Source organism: Perca flavescens, chromosome 19 (assembly GCF_004354835.1).
Source record: "Perca flavescens isolate YP-PL-M2 chromosome 19, PFLA_1.0, whole genome shotgun sequence".
NCBI classification, from domain to species: Eukaryota; Metazoa; Chordata; class Actinopteri; order Perciformes; family Percidae; genus Perca; species Perca flavescens.
The window spans coordinates 29,982,604-30,002,173 of NC_041349.1; the positions used below are offsets into that span (position 1 = coordinate 29,982,604).

The window sequence follows — 19,570 nt, forward strand, 5'->3', positions numbered from 1 at the left end:
AGAATCTCTTAACTTATCAAACAACCAGGAATTATTTCTCAGGAGGCCTCTGAACGACCTCCAGTTTAAAATGATGAAGCTCAATTACACTTAACATAACTCTTACAATGCGGTTGTCAAGCTACTAGGGAGTCAAAGCAGCCATCCTATAATTAATATCAATAATTGTAATAAGCAGTGATAAGAAGAATAATAAAAATGTACAAGTATAATGTGAGACCTCAACACTGGCTTGAACAGGTGCGACAATAGGAGTTAGTACTGCTGTAAGTGAGGGAACTTTCCTTTGATATAAAAAGCGAGGCTAACGTGTTCCATACAGCAGAGAGAGCCTGTAGTTGTCTTAAGGTGTGTATGTGTATATATGTGTGTGTGTGTATATATATATATATATATATATATATATATATATATATATATATATATATATATATACAGAAAACTGTTCAAAAAATGCATCTGATCAAGAGGGTGAACTAGACCAAATTATCACAGCTGGCTCAGTGTTCCAATCCTTTTATTTCAACCTGCTCATTGGTTTAATAAAATAAAAGTTCAGTGCATTGCAGAAACTTAGATACAGAAGTGCCTGTAAGGTGAATGGAAACTAACTCAATAACAGGCCAATCAGTAACAGCAAACCCATTACTAGCCTCTAAAATCAACTCATATCTATCCACATAACTGTAGAGCACAAGAGCAGGATAAGACTAGCCACAATAACACCCAAAAGTTTAGTTTTATTCTATTTTTTTGTTCTTTTTTTTTTCCTTAACTTTTCCAGCTTAAATGATCCATTTACCATCAGGGAAATGTGTGGTTTAAAGTACAGACATTTGCTTTTTTGTGACATAGACAGCCATCATCCACCCACTGCTCGCTGTACATGACAAAACCAGGTCATAGATTCAGTCTAGTTCACTCGACCCTGCCTCCATTCCCCTGTGGTACGCCCAGGGCCCGCCGCGGCGCTACATCACTTCCTCGCTAGCGACCTGCTTCCTGTCTGCACAGGCACGGTTCTTTTTAATGCTTGCAAGTTAAGCTGCGCAGTAGTTTTACATTGAATATTGAGTAGCTCAGAGATTTTCTACCTAGCAAGGTTCAGTGTAGTAGGGGGGGCTGATGGTTGATGGAGTAGGGAGGAGGAGTTAGACTAGGGGCAGGGGTTATCTGGAGAGGGGGAACAGAAGGTGAGGGGGTCTAAGATGGCGATGGAGATGAGGATGATGGTGACATGGAGGTTTCTAATTTGGGGGGGGGGTTGATCATTCAGTTTTGCTGCGCTTCACAGCTCCGGGAAGTTTCTCTTGCAACCTGGCGGAGAAAAGCAAAACAGGTGTCAAAAATGTGGGTAAGTGTAAACTGAATTGGTGGATGAAACTTCACTGTCAGCTGATCGTCTACAACACACTCATTACTGAGGATTACATTCACTTACTTGGCCATTGTGGTGTTGACTTGAGTACGAATCAGGTCCATGTACTGATCAATCTGGGTCTGGAAAGAGAAAAGATGAGAGATAAGGTTAGCATCAGTCTGAGAAAATAATTCTTATGACTTTAAATAAGCAAATGGTGAAATGCCCATTTTTTGAGAACTAGTGAAACCTACAGGCTACTAGTACAAGCCATTTGGTCAACGTAAAACCAAAACTTAGCATTTCTCTTTTCACTTGTAGCCAATTTTTTTGTTTTTTTAAATGGGAAAGAGATTGAATACTTTGGTGACATCAGGATCAAAGCTCTGCTGCCAACCAGCCCAGAGCCAGCAGAACTACATCATCAGCAAAAAGCAGAGTTTAAAGTGGTTTGGAAGAGAGTCAGCACCTTAGGTAAAGGCACTCTGCTGGAAACTAGTTGAAGGACTACTTGGGACCTTGTGCAGGTCAAAGCCGCGTCAGGAAGCGGATAGCATGAGCGGCAGAAGAGGACTGGCTGAACGCAGCCAAACCAACTGACCGGCACTGGATCATCTGAACCTCTAGGAGGTGGTACAAGCCACGAGTTGCAGTTACGGTTACGATTACATTCTTTTTTGGTGCAGTTGTACCTAAATGTACATAGAACCCCAAAATGTCCACTCCGCCCACCATTGAGGTTAATATCTGAAACTTAGCATGGATCAGAGACCGTCTCTGTAAAGGAACCAAACTAAACTTCATCATGAAGCTTCAAACGGTTGACAAGTGTAATCCCCTAAACCCATAATTTCCCCGCTTTGAATAGTGCATCGACTTGTTAGAGCCAGCAGTGGAATGACTTCATATTCAGCAGCTGGACACTGGACGGCAACAAGTGGGGCGCAGAAAGCCTTCACTGTCTGATGAAGACTGGAGTCATCCAGTGAGCTCACTGCTGCCGGGAATGCTCGCAACAACATTGAAGTCGTGGCTGCTCTCGGCGGCGCTGACACTCCGTTTGTCATCGGATAGAGTCATGATGACCGGGGACAGAGGGTCACACTCTCACCTTGTACTTCTCGTAGACGGGAGGCACAGCGAAGAGGAGGATGTCAGCTGGAGAACACAAGAGAGAGGAGACACGTTTACAATGCGCGTTGCATTTCTGGCCACACATCAGTGTACTTTGAATGTTAAAGCAGATGCAGCCTTTGCTCAGCCTGCATTCATTCTGTTAACTGTGCTGGTGTCATTTTACACTACTGTGGCAGCCCTGTTTGGAAATACACCATGCAAAAGATATGCAAATGTCCATTTTTCTCATGTCTGCGTGACAGGAGCGCTGAGTATTCTTTGGACAATCAATAATGCATTTACACATTTCTTCATTTCATTAAAAGGTCCAATATGTAATATATTTACTGTAATGAATCCAAAAATGACCCCAATGCGTCCTCAGATATTAAGGAAACATGCTAAGTTGAAATACTATCTTTTCTGACAAGAATGCTAATGCCAATATTTTCTCCTTTTGAAATTTCCGTTCCGTGACGGAATTTCTGTTTGTGTTTTGGCCTGTGTGTTGTTATCAACTGGCCAGTCTGACAGCCAGGCCGGGTTGTCAGATATATATCTGTAAAAACGTGAACCTAGCGCGCTATAGTAAATATAAATATTCTGTAGCCTATTTTGCCGTCAATACTGCCATGGTATTTCATTTTATCAATAGGAAACATCATGTGTCCAGACAAGGCTAGCAGTAGCAGCAGCAGCTGTCAGACACGTTTCTGGTGTGTAAAGACGTAGAAAAATCCACGCAGCTGACATGCAACAGTAGTCAGTATTACATATTGCCCCTTTAACTATTGATTCTTGGTGACTTTTTTTTTTTTCCTTTCATGTTTTATAGATTTGATTTCATTGTGGTTTGTAGTTGGAGATGGAAATACAACATTATTTCTTTCTAAGTTTTCTAATCAGTGACACTATAATTTTCAGTAGTAGTGCAAAAAAAATAAAAAAAATAAAAATAATAGACATTAAGGCCACATTTCTAATGCTTTGGTTACAGAGGGCATGAAGACCACTTTCATCACAATACGTTATTTGGTAGGTTAAAACAAAAACAAATGTATGTTAATCCACATACTGTTCTTCTGTCCAGATCCGGCCCCTTGCAAATTTCGACCCGGCCTGTATATCAATTTAGTTTCACAATAAATTTTGGCCCACATAGTTGTGCGCCAAACCAAAAAGATGGGAAACTGTTTTTCAAACTGTAATTATGGGACACTCAAGGTTACTTAAAGACGCAGAAATTACCACACAGTCTGTGAAACAGGTTGTTGTTAGTCGGGTCGCTGACTTTTAAAAATGTATTCCGATTGCATTGTTTTGCTCGATTTGCTAAATTCTATGGTGACTTTTTAGGGCTTTATGTCGACCAAATAGGCTATATGAAACATACAAAACTATCACCTTTTTTTTTTTTACTTTTTCTCTTAAATAAAAGCATGTCAACAAACTATACAGGAATGGCCCTTGATGTGAATCTCATTATTCAGAATGGCCCTTAAGGAAGTTGAGTTTGACCCCCCTGTCCCAGTGAGAGCCATCTATCAGGGGACATAGCTGCTGATCCTCTGAGCCATGTTGTCAACCCTCTGCCCATCGCTTGGACCAGCAGACTAAATGAGCATGGTGGCCTCATTAACACACCCAAGGGCCATTATGGTCTCACGGAGACTTCTGTCTCTAACTAATTCATTCTGCTCTTCTTTAACAGCACGCCATGTTATGTATTCTTGTTAGAAAATGTCAGCAACCATAATCAGTCTGTACACACATGGAAGGCCTTGTGTCCTTATACAAGTTTAACAATGTATTGTTATACTTCCCACCTTGGCCCCAATGTAAAATTCCATGACTCTCCATAAATAGAGTGAAGCACTTCTTTGACCTATAATGTGTCCTCCCTGGTTTGTTAAAAGTCGCTTAGAGCAAACAAAGGTAGGAAACAAACTGAGAAATAATCACCGAGGCCCTATGTTGATATTTAAATTCAATAAATCTGAAAGAAAAAAAAAAAAATGGTAAGACAAATGTTACCATTGTTTGATAAGGAGTTGGAGCTCTCATTGAAGCAATACCACAGACAGAAAGAGGTTGGTTAACCTGACCTGTGGTATCAGTCCATTAGAGAGGATGATGATGGTTCTTCCAAGACTTGGTAAAGAACAGCAAGCTGTGTGAGCTGTAATATGTATGCAAATGTGCTGCTAAGAATTCATAAAACCGTCTCTTATTATTATTAGGGGACTTTGAGGGCGTTTCCGTTTAAGGAACTGGCTGACTTTTTTCAGATATGATTTTGAATGTGAGCATTTTGATGCATAGAAAGAGCAACTTTTTTCTGAAATATGATGGTTGTGAATGAGGCATGGCTCTTGGTTCCCACGGTGCTTACCCAGGATGAGAATGGTGATGCCATTGAAGACGGCTCCTACGTAGGTGAACAGCCACATGACCACAGCCAGCTGGAGAGTGAACAACAAAGAAGCCCACAGGGCAAGTCAGAGGGGTGAAGCCTTTTCCAGGACAATCCAACACTTCATGCATGTTCATCGGAGTTTAACTGTATTTTGTAAATTCTCAAATCATGTCTTAATAGTAGCCAACAGAAAACTAATAAAGGCTAGAAAAACATATTGATGTTGGGTGGAATTCATTCTACTACAATGACTGACATGGTAAATTCAGTTTACATATATGTCCATTTCCACAACAGTCACGCCACACTGCTGAGAAAAGTTTTTCTGTTATTCATCAGCCTAATTATTTCCACTTACTTGCAGAGCCTGCATATACTTCAAATTAAAAACCTATCGCAAAAAGGGAGAGGGTTTGTGCCCTTTGGGGCACTTTAAAAGACAAGCCGATAGCAGAATGTCGAGTGACGCAACGACATGACTGACAATGAAATTAGGTATACCATTTATACTAATACTAAACTATTTTAAATTTTGGGGTTTTCCAAAATACATTTGCTGGTGCGGCTTGGTTTGGCCAGCACGGCAGGGGTTTGCGTTTCCATGACAACAGGGCTACCTGCTTGAAGGTGTGGCTCTGTGTATTTTGGCCCTTTTTGCACTTTGAAAGATTAGAATTTTGAAAGTATTCCCCACATGTCCCAGAAACCACTGAAAGTGAATATTGGGTTTCGGATGGTATTGTCATACTGTCGGTGGCGTTTTTGTTTTGCTGTGCACAGAACTGACACTTGCTCCTATCCCCGGCTCCCTGGAGCGCTCTGCCCTGTGGTTGCTGGGATAAAATCTTATCCAATGGTTGATGTAGCACTACAAGAGTTTATATTAGTGAAACAAAAGCAGCTTTCAAACCGCCCATGTCCAACCCATACAGGTGTTTCATGTTTCACCAGACCTCTGCTCAGGAGTGTGTGGGTGTGGACTGACTGAGCTGGACGGTCAGCTCCCCGTTTCTCCGGTTAGTTCTGTTCCACCCTAGGAAGGGCACAGCTCTGTCACCTGTATGCTGGGTTTCCACAGACAGCGTTTTTCAACTGCAACTCCTCTGTTGCGGTCACGAGCAGCAGATTTTAAGCAGAGTTTTTTTTTTTTTTTTTTACTGCTTTGCATGTTTGAACGGTACAAGAAGATGGCTCGGGTCTGTTTTGCTTGGCTGTGTTTTGATGCTTGCATGGCTCCTTATACTGAATGGGGATACTGTTGATGTGTAACTGTACTAATTTCTTGCTGCTTCCTGTAGCTCTGCATGGCTTACTGAGAAAGCTTATTTGTTGCTCTAGCTGTCTGGGCGGTGTCTTGTTGACTTCTATCTGTATAGTTTAACCTCTACTAATGTCTTGCCGTTTCCTGTTGCTCTGGTCTAAAATCATCTGGCCAAAGGACTACAGTTGAAAATTAGCCGGCTGGCTAACATTGGCACATTTACAGAAATGTTGATTGTGTGTTGTCCTTTATAAAATAAAGAATATGAATAAGAAGAATAAGTTGTGTCACCACAACATGATGGCGACGGTGTACAACTTTTGCAAACAATGAGTTGTTGCTGTGATATACGTTTTCTATCAGTTTATATCTGGCCTAACACAACTGTTTTCTACTCCAGTCACAGTTTGCTGCCTAAAAAGTTGTGTTTAGTTTAGTTCAAATAACGTTATATTACTAGCAACAAGCTAGTTGTCATTGCAACAATGCTAATGTTACTACAATGCTACTACTACTGAAACAAATTTATATAAAAACTCACCAGGAGTACCAACTGCCTGGACAGTCTTTTGAGAAGTTAGCTGTTAGCATCCCTGTAGTCATACAGAGATGTATCATAAAGTAGGCTATATGAAAATCACGATCTTTTAGTTCGCATGTATAGCATGTGTGTATATACGGTAGAATACATTGGAGGCCCGTTCGCGAGTCTGCCCTCTCATTGGCTACCGCTCTGCAAAAGTAGACTCAGAGTCAACTTTGGGAGAGCGGTGAACATCCAGGGACTTTCGCCGCCGTTGGCGTATTTCGCTCGTACCGCTGTTCTCCTAGGGAATGAATCGCTCCGCTCTGCTGTTATTTCAGCTGCCTGTGGAAACCCAGCGTTAACCTAAACGGAGGTTGAATTATTCAGAATAAACCTGTTGAGCATATATGAAGGCTCTCTAAAGGACAAGCTTTAACCTTTTTAAGTAAACCTAACTGTACTAAATTTCTTTCAACAGCTATAGTTAGTTTTCAGATTAAGATTTCACATAAAAATATGTAATCATTTTATACAATTTTGCCAATGAGATTTCCCCTCTAAATTTCATTTTAGACTTGACCACTATTTCCGACTAAGATTAGAGAAATAAATCACAATACTTCTTCCACCACTGTCCTTTGTGATGTGATGACACACTGTTATTTTGGTTGATACCGAGTGCCAATACCCAGCCCTACTTCCAAGCCACTTATTTGGGTTATATTCTCTAAATAATGAGCATCCAACAATATAATCATGACTACTGGGGTTTATTTTAACGATACGGATCAGATTCTGACTATAATTTGACTGATTTCCCCCTAGTGATGAGTGACTACAGTACCAATCAGAGTTATAAAAAGGCTGCACCCTGGAGAGGAGTCTTTTTATGGGACAGAGTGGGAATAGCTTCCCATCATGGAGGGATGTTTAATGGTCAAAACTCAGGATGACGGTGGACAATGACTGAAGGGCGGAGCTGCTCACCTTAAGGGAGTCCACAAGGTCCTCGACCAGGAAGAGGCGGCTCATCTGCTTCAGGGCTCGGTTGATGTAGGTCAGACTGGCGTCCACGTGCTTGCGGAAGGTCTCTGGGGGTACGCTGACATCCTTATCTATCAGTGTTCTGCAGAGAGGGAGGAGGAGGGGTAGGTGAGCACAAAATGAGGCTAAATGTCCAGGCTGAAAGTGCTGCAGGAAAACATACATAACCAGCCTGTGGTGAAAAGCTTTGAAGAGGAAATGAATAGGAACCTATCTTTTTTTAATTAGTGGCTTAAAAATAAGAAAACCCCAAATTATTGTTAAGATTTTCATAAAATGAATAAGTCCTAGAATGAATCCAACATATTATTAGCAAATATAAATCCCCACTGATGATAATCATACTGGCCTATAGGTAAGGTAGTCACTAAGGTAGCCATCCACAGATACAGTTCATCCTGAGGATTCAGGATCATAGTATGTTTAATATTTAAAACATTTATAAAAATCATGCTAACAATTCCTAAGCTATTTTAATAGTTTAGTATTCTATGCAAAAAAGGTATGTATAAAGGCTTTAGGCCACCCTACACGTTATGGTAGGCCCAGTTTAATATGCAACTTCCTTTTGTACAATATATGTAGTAGGGGGTCCCTGCTCCGTCTAGGCCTGTCACGATAACAAATTTTGCTGGACGATAAATTGTCCTAGAAATTTTTGCGATAAACGATAATATTGTCATCGAGAGACCATTTGCATCTAATATAATGATAATGGCATAATAATGCAGGTACACCTTTTCAAAGATCAATATACTTTTATTTCTAAAGAATATTTAACACTGGAACTGGAAGACATTTTAAATATCCACAATATGTCTTTGATCTCCTTTAGTATGTCGTCTTTCACGCTGATGTACAGTTGCGGGATTGCCGTTTGGGACACGTAAGTTCTCAGACTACAGACTCTGTACTACATTTTACAATTATTTAACACTAAATATTAAATTTAAATAATATATAATTAATAAATTAAATCTATCTGTATGGCTATATGCCACATGGCCAGTAAATGTACCAAAATAGTTCTGTTTTTCAGTCTTCATTTTGGCGATGGTGCGGCTTCTGCTCTTCTTCAGGTCGGAGCTTCGTGGGGGGCGGACACACACACACACACACACACACACACACACACACACACACACACACACACACACACACACACACACACACACACACACACACACACACACACACACACACACACACACACACACACACACACACACACACACACACACACACACACACACACACACACACACACACACACAGGGTTCCACCTCGACTGAAATTATTCACTGCTACGCGCCGGAAAAATTATCGAGCTCATTTTATTTTTATCGTGTGATAACTCGATTTATTGACTATCGCGACAGGCCTAGCTCCATCTCTCTTTCAGTTATGGGGTCCTTGGTTTAAAAAAACGTTGAAGGCCCCTGATTTAGAAGGCTGTTGATCAAGACCAATGGCTCAATGATTACTTGCACCAGTCTAGAAATTTCTAACTTTCAAAACTCCAGTCCGTACTCTTCGGAAGTCAGGCGTGACGTTTTGAAACCGACATGGCTGAAGAGATGTTTCAAGAGAATTTACCCCATTTCCTGCCTTTCCAGTTTTGGATAGAACTACCATGAACTTCTCAAATGTGTTTTTTCTCAACTCCAGAGGGAAGAGCCTTCATTTGAAATAGGCTTATATTAGAGACACACCTTTTAGAATACCCCTTTTTGTATAGCTTATAAAAAAATAAATATTTAGTAAAAGGCCTCCCTGTTTTCTGATCGGCTCACATTTTGCTGTTGGTACTGTTAATACCTTCTGCTTTTCCACTTTTTTCAGTCTCGGACATGCTGTTAAGTTACTGTCAATGAAACTCAACACTTCCTGCACATATGATTCATATTAAAAACTCAAAAACATGAACTCAAAACAAAAAAGGGCACAATCCATTTAGTTTCTGGTAGGCTTTCAACTTAAAATGGATGCAGGCAGTGTTGGGTTTCACTGATAGTAGTTTAACAGTGATTGAAAAGCAACAAAGTGGAAGTGAGCGTAATTAAATACTGGATAAAAACTGCATTCTGGGGCACCCGGATAGCTCAGTTGGTAGAACGGGTATCCATGTACAGAGGTTTACTCCTCAACGCAGCGGGCCCAGGTTCAACTCAGACCTGCGGCCCTTTGCTGCATGGCGTTCCCCCCCCTTTCATGTCTTCAGCTGTCCTATCAAGATAAAGGCTGAAAATGCTCAAACAATAATCTTAAAAAAATAAAAATAAAACCGCATTCTATTAAAAATAAGAGAGAAACTCAGAGCAGCAGATGTGCAGTTCTGCTGTTGTGCTGATGGAATTAGTGCTGTGGAAACCTATACTGCAGTAAATTTACCACAAGAGCCATTAAAGTCCAGGTAATTCAACCCTCCCACCTTTCTTTTAGTATTTGTTTGTGTTGGGTACAGCATTTATTTGGGACTACCATGATCTATAGTACAGTATAGAATCTACAGTAAATATATTCCATTATACTGCAGAGGGTGCTGAAATGATTTGCCGGATTCGGCTTCTCAAATGTGAGATTATTGTAAAATTATGAGAAAGCAATTTCAGGACGTAACCTTGGACTATGGGTTTTAAGATGAGCATTTTTTATTATTCTATGAACTAAATTATTAACGGAAAAAACAAACCGATGAATTCATAATGAAAATAATTACTTGTTGCAGCCCTAAGGAGGATTCTCCCCAAGGAGAATGTGAACTCTCCAGTTAGTAAAGCAACAAAAAATGTCACACATCTTATTACTTCCATCCATCCATCCATCCATCCATCCATCCATCCATCCATCTTCGTCCGCTTATCCGGTGTCGGGTCGCGGGGGGAGCAGCTCCAGCAGGGGACCCCAAACTTCCCTTTCCCAAGCAACATTAACCAGCTCCGACTGGGGGATCCCGAGGCGTTCCCAGGCCAGGTTGGAGATATAATCCCTCCACCTAGTCCTGGGTCTTCCCCGAGGCCTCCTCCCAGCTGGACGTGCCTGGAACACCTCCCTAGGGAGGCGCCCAGGGGGCATCCTTATCAGATGCCCGAACCACCTCAACTGGCTCGGGCATCCTTATCAGATGCCCGAACCACCTCAACTGGCTCCTTTCGACGCAAAGGAGCAGCGGCTCTACTCCGAGCTCCTCACGGATGACTGAGCTTCTCACCCTATCTCTAAGGGAGACGCCAGCCACCCTCCTGAGGAAACCCATTTTGGCCGCTTGTACCCTGGATCTTGTTCTTTCGGTCATGACCCAGCCTTCATGACCATAGGTGAGGGTAGGAACGAAAACTGACCGGTAGATCGAGAGCTTTGCCTTCTGGCTCAACTCTCTTTTCGTCACAACGGTGCGATAGATTGAATGCAATACCGCACCCGCTGCGCCGATTCTCCGACCAATCTCCCGCTCCATTGTCCCCTCACTCACGAACAAAACCCCAAGGTACTTGAACTCCTTCACTGGGGGTAAGGACTCATTCCCTACCTGGAGAATGGTAAATAGCTATATTCCAGCTGCTCAATGGTAGAACTGCGCCATTTTACTACCAAATCAATTTCCATGGTGTCCTTTTTTGAATTATTTGGTTTAAAGGCTAAAATGAGCTATGAGGAGGATTAAGTGTTGTGACTCTCTAGAGGAGCTGCATAACTCTATGGAGCCTGGGCTCTGGCTCCACCATAAAAGTTGTTCTATAAATATAATGTGAAGAGGCAGAGGTTATGTCAGGCAATGCCATTCATGTCTTTAGAACTGCGTGTAGTATAATGGTTTAGATGAGACAGTGGTTTAAAACATGTGGCCTTGCAAGGCAGCAACATGGCTCAGTGGATTGATTTACTGTATATCACAATCGATTTTCACTCCTTACATTATTCCATACAGATATTAAATCTTTTTTTGGGCGAATGTTTTGTTCTGCATGTACAAAGCGTCCAAGTGCATCCGGTAGCATTTAGCAACCGTCGCAAAGTCTCATGTCTTCACATTCAGAAGGAAGTGTTTCAAAAGAAATCAATGCTTGTTGCCTTAATTTTGTCACTTTGGTGATGCCATAATCAACACTACAAGACTAACCATTTTTTCCTAATGCAAAAAAGAAGAAGCGCTCCAAATATAGACCAACATCTACAAGTACATGACAAAGTTTAGTTTATAAATTAATTTGGTCACCCATGCTCTGATTCCGGGGCTCTTTTCACACAGACAATATGAAAGGTCCAGACAGAAACACTCAATACTTTGCCAATTTGAGCATCAAACTAGAAGCATTTTTTGGCCTGATCAAACCCAGGTCAATCAATTCTTCCACACAACAAATGAGGACATAAATAATAAAGTTAAGTAGAGGATTTTGGTCTTACTTGAAGGGGTGTCCATCGCCGGATTTCTGCACTGCCTGGACGACAGACTTGTAGATGCGGAAGGTGATGGTGACGCAGAGCAGGGCCAGCAGCAGGTAGGAGGCCACGCTGATGACGCTGAAGGCTGCCAGCGACAGCAGCAGCAGCATGGACAGCCCAAACACCAAGCCCGACTTCTTGGGGTCTCGCCAATGGATCAGATCCTTAACTGCAGAGAGGTGGTTAGGGGGAGGGGGTTAGACTAATATTGGTTTTTCAGAACTGGCCTACAATACAATATCATATCAATTTGGAATATGATGGTTTGTCCTTAAACCCAGCTATGTATGAATAGTCCAGAAACCTGTAATGACTTCATTGTTTTCATTTAAAAAATAAAAATAAATAAATAAATAAATAAGGTATAACAGTATGCCCATGAATTTATAGCTCTGTTCGGTGGAATTTACCTAAACTATTATACTAACCTAAAATATTTTAAAGGTGCTCAATAGAGTCTAAATTATATTGAGTTAGTTTAAAAGGCAGTTCTCTTTCAGAAACCGGTTCAAAATAGAAGCCTGGCCGCAGCGGAGGTAAATAGAGGCTCTAGCAACTAGGTGAGAATTTACAGTTTATTAAGACATTGTACAGCAGTACAATTGATTTGCAGCTGGCTGCATTATTGAGAAAATACTAGTATTGGCCAGATCAGCCAGGCTTGGAGAAAACTCCTACATGGCAACTATGGCCCAATAAATCATAACACAGGATGGCACATTGCCTTAGATGCCCACTTTGTGTTCGTATGCATGTCCTGTGAGAAGTTGTGCATGCAAAAGTGACAGCCTCTATACAAGGCGGTTATGTAATGCTGGAACGGGTTGGCACTCAGACCGCCACGCCTTCCCTCTGCATTGGGAAAAGGGTGCATTTAAAAAAGCCTTTTGTAAGTGGGGGAAAAGCCACGTGGGCTGATGCCTCAGGGACGGTTCAGGCTTCAGTGCTCCAGCTAGTTTAATGGGAACACACGTTATATAGGACACACACACTGACACACACACACACACACGGACACACACACACTTTAATAAGTTTAATTTTTTTGCAATACAAAATCCAAAAGACCTGTGTTGTTTAAGAGAGCTTATATCACATATTATGCCATCTCCAGACCAACTGTGGCTTAAACTTGGGTGTGGAATCAAGAGGGAATTTTAATTCCTATAGATGATGTTATGTTCATGCTTATTTTAAAGCAGGTACAAGTTTAGGTTAGTACGGTGTCAGAGATGTACAGTATGCAGTGTTTCCCATACATTACATTTTTTCCATATTAAAAATGGGTATAATCTTAATATTCATTGTGGAGCTGCATGCAGTGCATTGCTAGCCTGACGTGGTCATACTCCGATTCTAGTCAGAACTTCCCGACCTCGAATGTTGTGGCTAAGTTCGGCTGGCATCCAGGCTAGTAGGGTTGCCACCTCTTAGTTGATTAGTAAACTAATTGGTTGTTTTGGTTTTAGTCGACTAAGATTTAGTCGATTAGTCATTTTTTTATGCTTATTCATGCTTAATTATTTATTTCCAAGAAACTTATGAGTACATTTATGGTAAACACAAGATTTAAAGTGGTGCTTTTGCAGGATTAATTGTGGAGAAACTCAGTTTTACAGATGGTTAATTAACTACATTTATATTGTGCTTTTGTCTTAACCACCTCTCAAAGCGCACAGCTCTGTCAATTAAATCAACTAATCGATTAGTCAACAAAATCGTATAAGTGTTGGTCGACTAAGAATTTCTTTAGTCGAGGACAGCCCTACAGGCTAGTGCATTGCTTCTCCTTCTCTACATTGACAACGGATCAGTCGGTGAATAGCCCCTCCTCTCCGATCAAAACATGATCATCCAAAACTGATGCACGCAAGTTAGCTCTGATAAGTTAGTCTCTCTTTGTTCTTAACACAACAAGCTTGGAGACTAAATGCTTCGAAGAAGTTCTTAGCAAGCATGTAAGTAGCCTAGCTGGTATAGATAGCCATGAGTTAATGTAAGAATGCAGCTTGACTGTCGAGGTTAGCACACTGTACCGCTGTAAATTCTAACGAAGACCATCCTCAGGGACATTAAAACTCCAATAAAATTTTAATTAATCGGCTGCTTGATGCATGCAAATTTGTGCTGCTGACCAAGTTTTCATCTAGCAAGTCAGTGGGGTGACAAAATTTGGGGACAAGTAGATACAAAATAAAGAAAATGCCTTGTCAAAACAGATTTGAAACATTCAATTGCACGATGATCAAGCCAAAAATATAGTTAACTTTCTTGGAGATGTGCCGTTTCTATCTGACAGCAGCAATAAGCGGGGTTCCCTCAACCTGCACTGCAGGGTAGTGCGTGTCCTCCCAGCATGCTTTGCTGGCAGTATACACAGGGAGGCAGCCAGAGCTTGACAGCACTTATTCATTATCTCTCTCCATCGTCTCTCGTCCCGATTCTACTCTGCTGAAGTCCCAGTGGCTGCTGAGGTGCAGTGTCCTGCTTTCACTGTGCTGCATACCCACCCACCCACACACCCAAACACACACACAAACAATGTTATGCACCTTTCTACTGCGATTATAAGTGACAATTCAAATGTAAAGTATAAAAGGTGTTTGCTAACACATTCCATGACTTCTTTTCATAGGTTAAGAACTGCATCAGAAGCATAGGCTTTGCTCATGCAGGTAAGAACATTGCACCGCTTGAGACCACTGGCACACTTTACCAGCTCTGAACTAAATTACATCATATAGAACATATGATCTTAGATCTATTGATTTAAACTAATCTTTGAGGCCCCGACAACAAGTCTGGTATTAAAACGAGCCCGCAGAGAAATTTAGGGAATCACTTTATGCTACCACTGTGTGAATTTCACTGGCAGATGGCCAGCAAGGGGGTTCTTTGACCAAAAACTTGTATCCAACCCGACGACAGGCACACCAACTGAAACAAACCCGCCCAATAACACGAGTTGTGGAGCAGCACTGCAGAGAAGCACTAAAATAGCTCAAGCTCATAGCTGGAGGGGGAGGCTTCAACAACACAGGCTCCTATACAGAACACGACACAAAACAGTGCTTCTTCTTCAACACAAAGTCATTAATATCACAATAAAGAAATATGTGCACTGCTAACAAGCTTCACATAACAATGAACACAACAGCTTTAAAATAAAGCCAAACCTGTAGGCCCTTTCTGCACACTTTCACTTAGTTTTTGGTTGCTAGAGCACCAGCACTCTATTCTCTGGTGTGCCAACTCCAGGTTAAAATATTCAACACATGTAGACGTACCACTGAATGTGTTAGGATTACTGTCTGCATACCAGCCTCTGTGCATGTGTGTGTGGAATGGAGATCATCTTTGCAGAGAAGGGGAGGGTACTGCAGAACTGGCTAATGTCAATGTAATAAATACCCACCAGTACTTTGCCCTTGCTCTGGTCAACTTTTAATGGAGAGTAACACACATCACAGTAAGCTGTGATGCATGGAAACAGGCTGGTTTACAGCAGCTCGTGCTCACGTGGGCTAGACATTGTTTTTAGAGGAAAAAGGGCAGCTGGACTTGGATGAAGAGAGGAGGATAGGACAAGTGAGGACTAAAAGACCAGACAGCACCATTTCCCAAGATGGCATCTTGCTTAAAACCTCAGTATGTATTACAACAACAAAATCATTTGGGAGCTATGCAATTTCTTTGGCATTACTTCGTTTTTTGTGCCATGCCTTGTCATCATGTCATGGTCTTTACCAAGTGTTCTGTGGAAAGCTGCATTAAGACAGAAACCCGACACTGGGGATTGACTGTACCCCATGACTTCCAAGGTTCTTGCAAGCCAACACTTGGGGGCCATATTTAAACCCACACCCACTCTCTGTCAATTGACCACTGCCGAGCTGTAAAGGACAGAGGGCAGGAGAGGGTCAAACGCGCAAATGTAGTGAGGATCACTAGACCATATGCCGCCTTTGTGTCCATTTTGCACACTACACTGTCATTTGGCTACAATAATCTCTGTGACAACTGCATTCTCTACAGCTTTAGTATACTGTCAAATAAGCCTGTATGACATTCAAGACATTTTTCTGTATCGTAGGTCTATAGATGCATTATGTAACTAACTACTTGACACAGCCTCTTCAGACATGTGATCGGGGGTGGGCAATATGATATCCAATAATATAAAGTTTATCATAACTTTAGAATGCCATTTAGCATTACATGTAAGCCCAAAGGTGGTTTTCCTGGACACTGGAAGGTGTGTCTCTCCCAGGGAGCTGTGTCTGTATTCTTTCTTGCATCAGGCATTTAGACACGAGAATACCTGCACCAATTACCTGACTCCTTTTTGGCATTTAGTCTGCACATGTGCCATCATGCTGTAATAAATGATACCAGTGACTATGGGTCGTGTTAGTGCACGCCACATGACAAAAGAATGTGCTCATACAAACTAGTAGAATTCTTCAGAGCTAAACTTTGTTAAAACTGTAAGAAAAAAGACAAGTGAATTGTATGAAAGTATAGAATGCTAAGGTCTTCATGCTCTCCTTGTATAACTCCTTGCTGACATGTGACAACTACTAGCTGGAAAGAGTCTTTTTTGCAATCACCAAATGGTCGTTTTTTTCTTGCCATAAAGCCTGTTCCTACATGAATACAATATCTAAAACAGAAACTTAAAAAAAAAAAAAAAAAAAAAAGGAGCAGGCAGAAACAAGGTGCAAGTGAGAGAAGGGGTCCTGTTGAGGGGACTGCATGAGGTCAGCAGGCCTACTGCCCATAAGGAAAAGGTGTTACCTGATAAGTGGGTTATTATTGCTGTCAAGACATGCTCAGCAAGATGATAGGCTTCAGCCACCCATTTGTCGATGGCTTCTACCTCTTTGGAATACGTGCTGTCAAACAGACGGTTGCTTTGGGAACATGGAGGATTAGGAACTGAGGTAAAGGAAGACTGCTGTTTAGATGTAGCACTGGGGTTAGTTTTGCCCTGGTCAAGAACCTTTGGCTGGAGATACGCCTCCTCATCCTCCTCCTCCTCTTGACTGCTGCCCAGCTCTTTGAGAGCATTGATAGTAAGCTGTTCTTGTTCAAGATCCATCACCATGGTCGGAGGGGACTGGGAAGGAGGCAAACCAGTTTTGCAGACCTTGTTCTTGGAAGGAACAGCTTGGTGTGTGTCATAAGGTTCTTCATCCTGCCTTGATTTCAGGCACTCGCGCATGAACTCCACAAAGCTATCTGTAGACTCAGAAAGGGAGCTGTCAGGGTCACTTGTTGTGTCCTGCTGGATCTTTGAGTCAAATTTCTGTGCCGGGAGGGAGTTGCCATTTGAAAGGTTATCTGTAACCATGTCAGTGGTCATTTTCTTACTTAAATCTTGCTCAATGGTGCTGCTTAGTGTCTCACTTTGGAAAGAGGAATACGGGTCTTGGGGATAGTCTCTTATAGTTGGCTGACCAACTGGCTTGGTTAAGGCTTCGTCATCATTCGCTGAAGTTAAATCATCCAGATTTTGACTGCTTGCATTCAGTGGTTTGAGGATTTGAGAAGGATCAGAAAGAAACCGCTCCTTAGCATTGTTTAACCCTTTGTCGTCAATGTCATCCAAGGGAGAGGATGCATCATAATCATAGTCAAATGATTGTCTGTCATATATATCATCTTGCATAAAGCTGGTTTTAGAAAGGGAAGCCGTCTCCATATAAGCTTCTTTAGCAGCTGTGTTGCTCTTTTCATCCAGGTTGGATTGTGTGTAATGAGTTGTTTTGCAAGGTTGGACCAGGACATGTTGTGCTTCATCAGACCACTCGTCATCATTGTCTTGGAAGTCCACTTCTTCATTTGTTACTATGAAAGGGGAGGGTTCATCATTTACTTTATTGGAAGTGTTCTGTGATTTTTCAGACAGTGCTTGATTGGGTAGGGCCTCAGGTTTTGATGCAGATTCCTGATGTACTGTTTCAGGTAGAGATTTGAGTAGGTTGTGTTTAGGAGAGTATTCGGCATCAGAGTCCACCGGTGAGGATGGAGGGGAGTAGCCTTCCATGAATTCAGTTTCTAAAGGGCGCGTTATGGGTGGTTCATTTTTACTGTCCTCTGGCTCTGGGGTTTTTGGAGCCTCACTGGCTAGGTCTTTTACAGCCTTATAATCCTCATCTTCCTCTACTTCAAGCTCCATTTCCATCTCCTCATCACTGTAATTTGGCTCGTCTGTCTCAATAACATTTATTGTTGGAACCTGCATTAGCTTCCTCTCAGACTTTGGTGGAGGAGTCTCCTTTTCCTCAGTGGGAAGATTGGGAGCTGCAGAAGCAGGGGTAGGATCACTTGAAATTGCTGGATCAGAAGATGGAGGAATAGATGCAGGAACAGGGACACTATCTTCAATTACAGTGTCGTCGGACTCTCCTGAGCTGTCAGCTTCGCTTGCCTCTGGGGGCTGCAGATCTTCGGTCCACATGGTCTCCTTGTCTTCCGAAACATGTTTAGCATCCATGCCAACTGGTGGAGAGGCAGGCGGAGATGGGGAGTCAAAGCCTGCAGGAGGTGCAGGTGAAGCTGGAAGCATTATATCAAGATTTAAAGGAGCCTGGGCACTTGATTTGTCCTGCTGATCCCACATACAGGCTGTTGGCAAAAAGCTGAGGTCAAACTCTGACTCCTCCTCAACACTTGTCTGCTTCTGTGCATCACTCAACTCATCCTTAGGTTTTGGAGCTTGAGCAGGAGTATCCATGAAAGCATCAGGGACACCAGCAAAGGCAGCAGGAGCATCAGGTATAACTACGCCAGTCTCCTTCTCCTCCTTTGATTTTACATTGTCTGAAGTCAGGGTGCCTTTGATTAAATGTACAGCATCAAAGTCTGGCACAGGAGGTAAATGAGCCTTCATCCACTCTTCTGTTTCTTCAAATTCATTTGCTTGTCTGAAATCTCCAAGTACTTCAAAGGGGGATTCCGGTGACTCCTGATCAGCAGAACCTCCCCTTTTCTGGACAGTTGGCGTAATTTTCTCAGTGGGAGATTTCGGGGTCTTAATTGGAGATTTTGGTGTTTCAGTGGGATATTTTGGTGTTTCAGTGGGATATTTTGGTGTTTCAGTGGGATATTTGGGAGATTTGGGTGTTTCAGTGGGAGATTTGGGTGTCTCCGCGGGAGATTTGGGTGTCTCCGCGGGAGATTTTTCATGGTGGCGGTCCCTGAAGTGAGAGAAACCTCCATCACTTCTAAAATCAGGTTCCTTCTTTTTGGCAGCAAGAGCTTCCAGTGCCTTTATTCGCTCTGAAACAGGTGATGTCTTTATCGGTGAATCCGGTTGTCCATCTGGCGGCCCTGCTTCACTCCCGTAATTACCAGGGGTGAATGAGCCAGGTTGAGAAGGAAAGCGAAGGGATGTCG

The 19,570-nt window shown here is 42.2% G+C and overlaps 1 protein-coding gene across 2 annotated transcripts in view; it reads right to left on the reverse strand.

Moving 5' to 3' along the window:
• Window positions 1-500: 500 nt before the first annotated feature.
• The window catches only part of rtn3 (reticulon 3), a 33,080-nt gene continuing 14,010 nt past the window's right edge, over window positions 501-19,570 (reverse strand). For both annotated transcript variants that reach the window (XM_028564950.1, XM_028564951.1), the window contains 6 exons: window positions 12,131-12,338; window positions 7,667-7,805; window positions 4,869-4,938; window positions 2,472-2,518; window positions 1,442-1,500; window positions 501-1,317 (listed from right to left, as the gene is read on the reverse strand). In XM_028564950.1, the coding sequence (XP_028420751.1) occupies window positions 1,269-1,317; window positions 1,442-1,500; window positions 2,472-2,518; window positions 4,869-4,938; window positions 7,667-7,805; window positions 12,131-12,338 (572 nt within the window). In that variant the 3' untranslated portion in view covers window positions 501-1,268. The remainder of the gene's footprint in view (window positions 1,318-1,441; window positions 1,501-2,471; window positions 2,519-4,868; window positions 4,939-7,666; window positions 7,806-12,130; window positions 12,339-19,570) is intronic.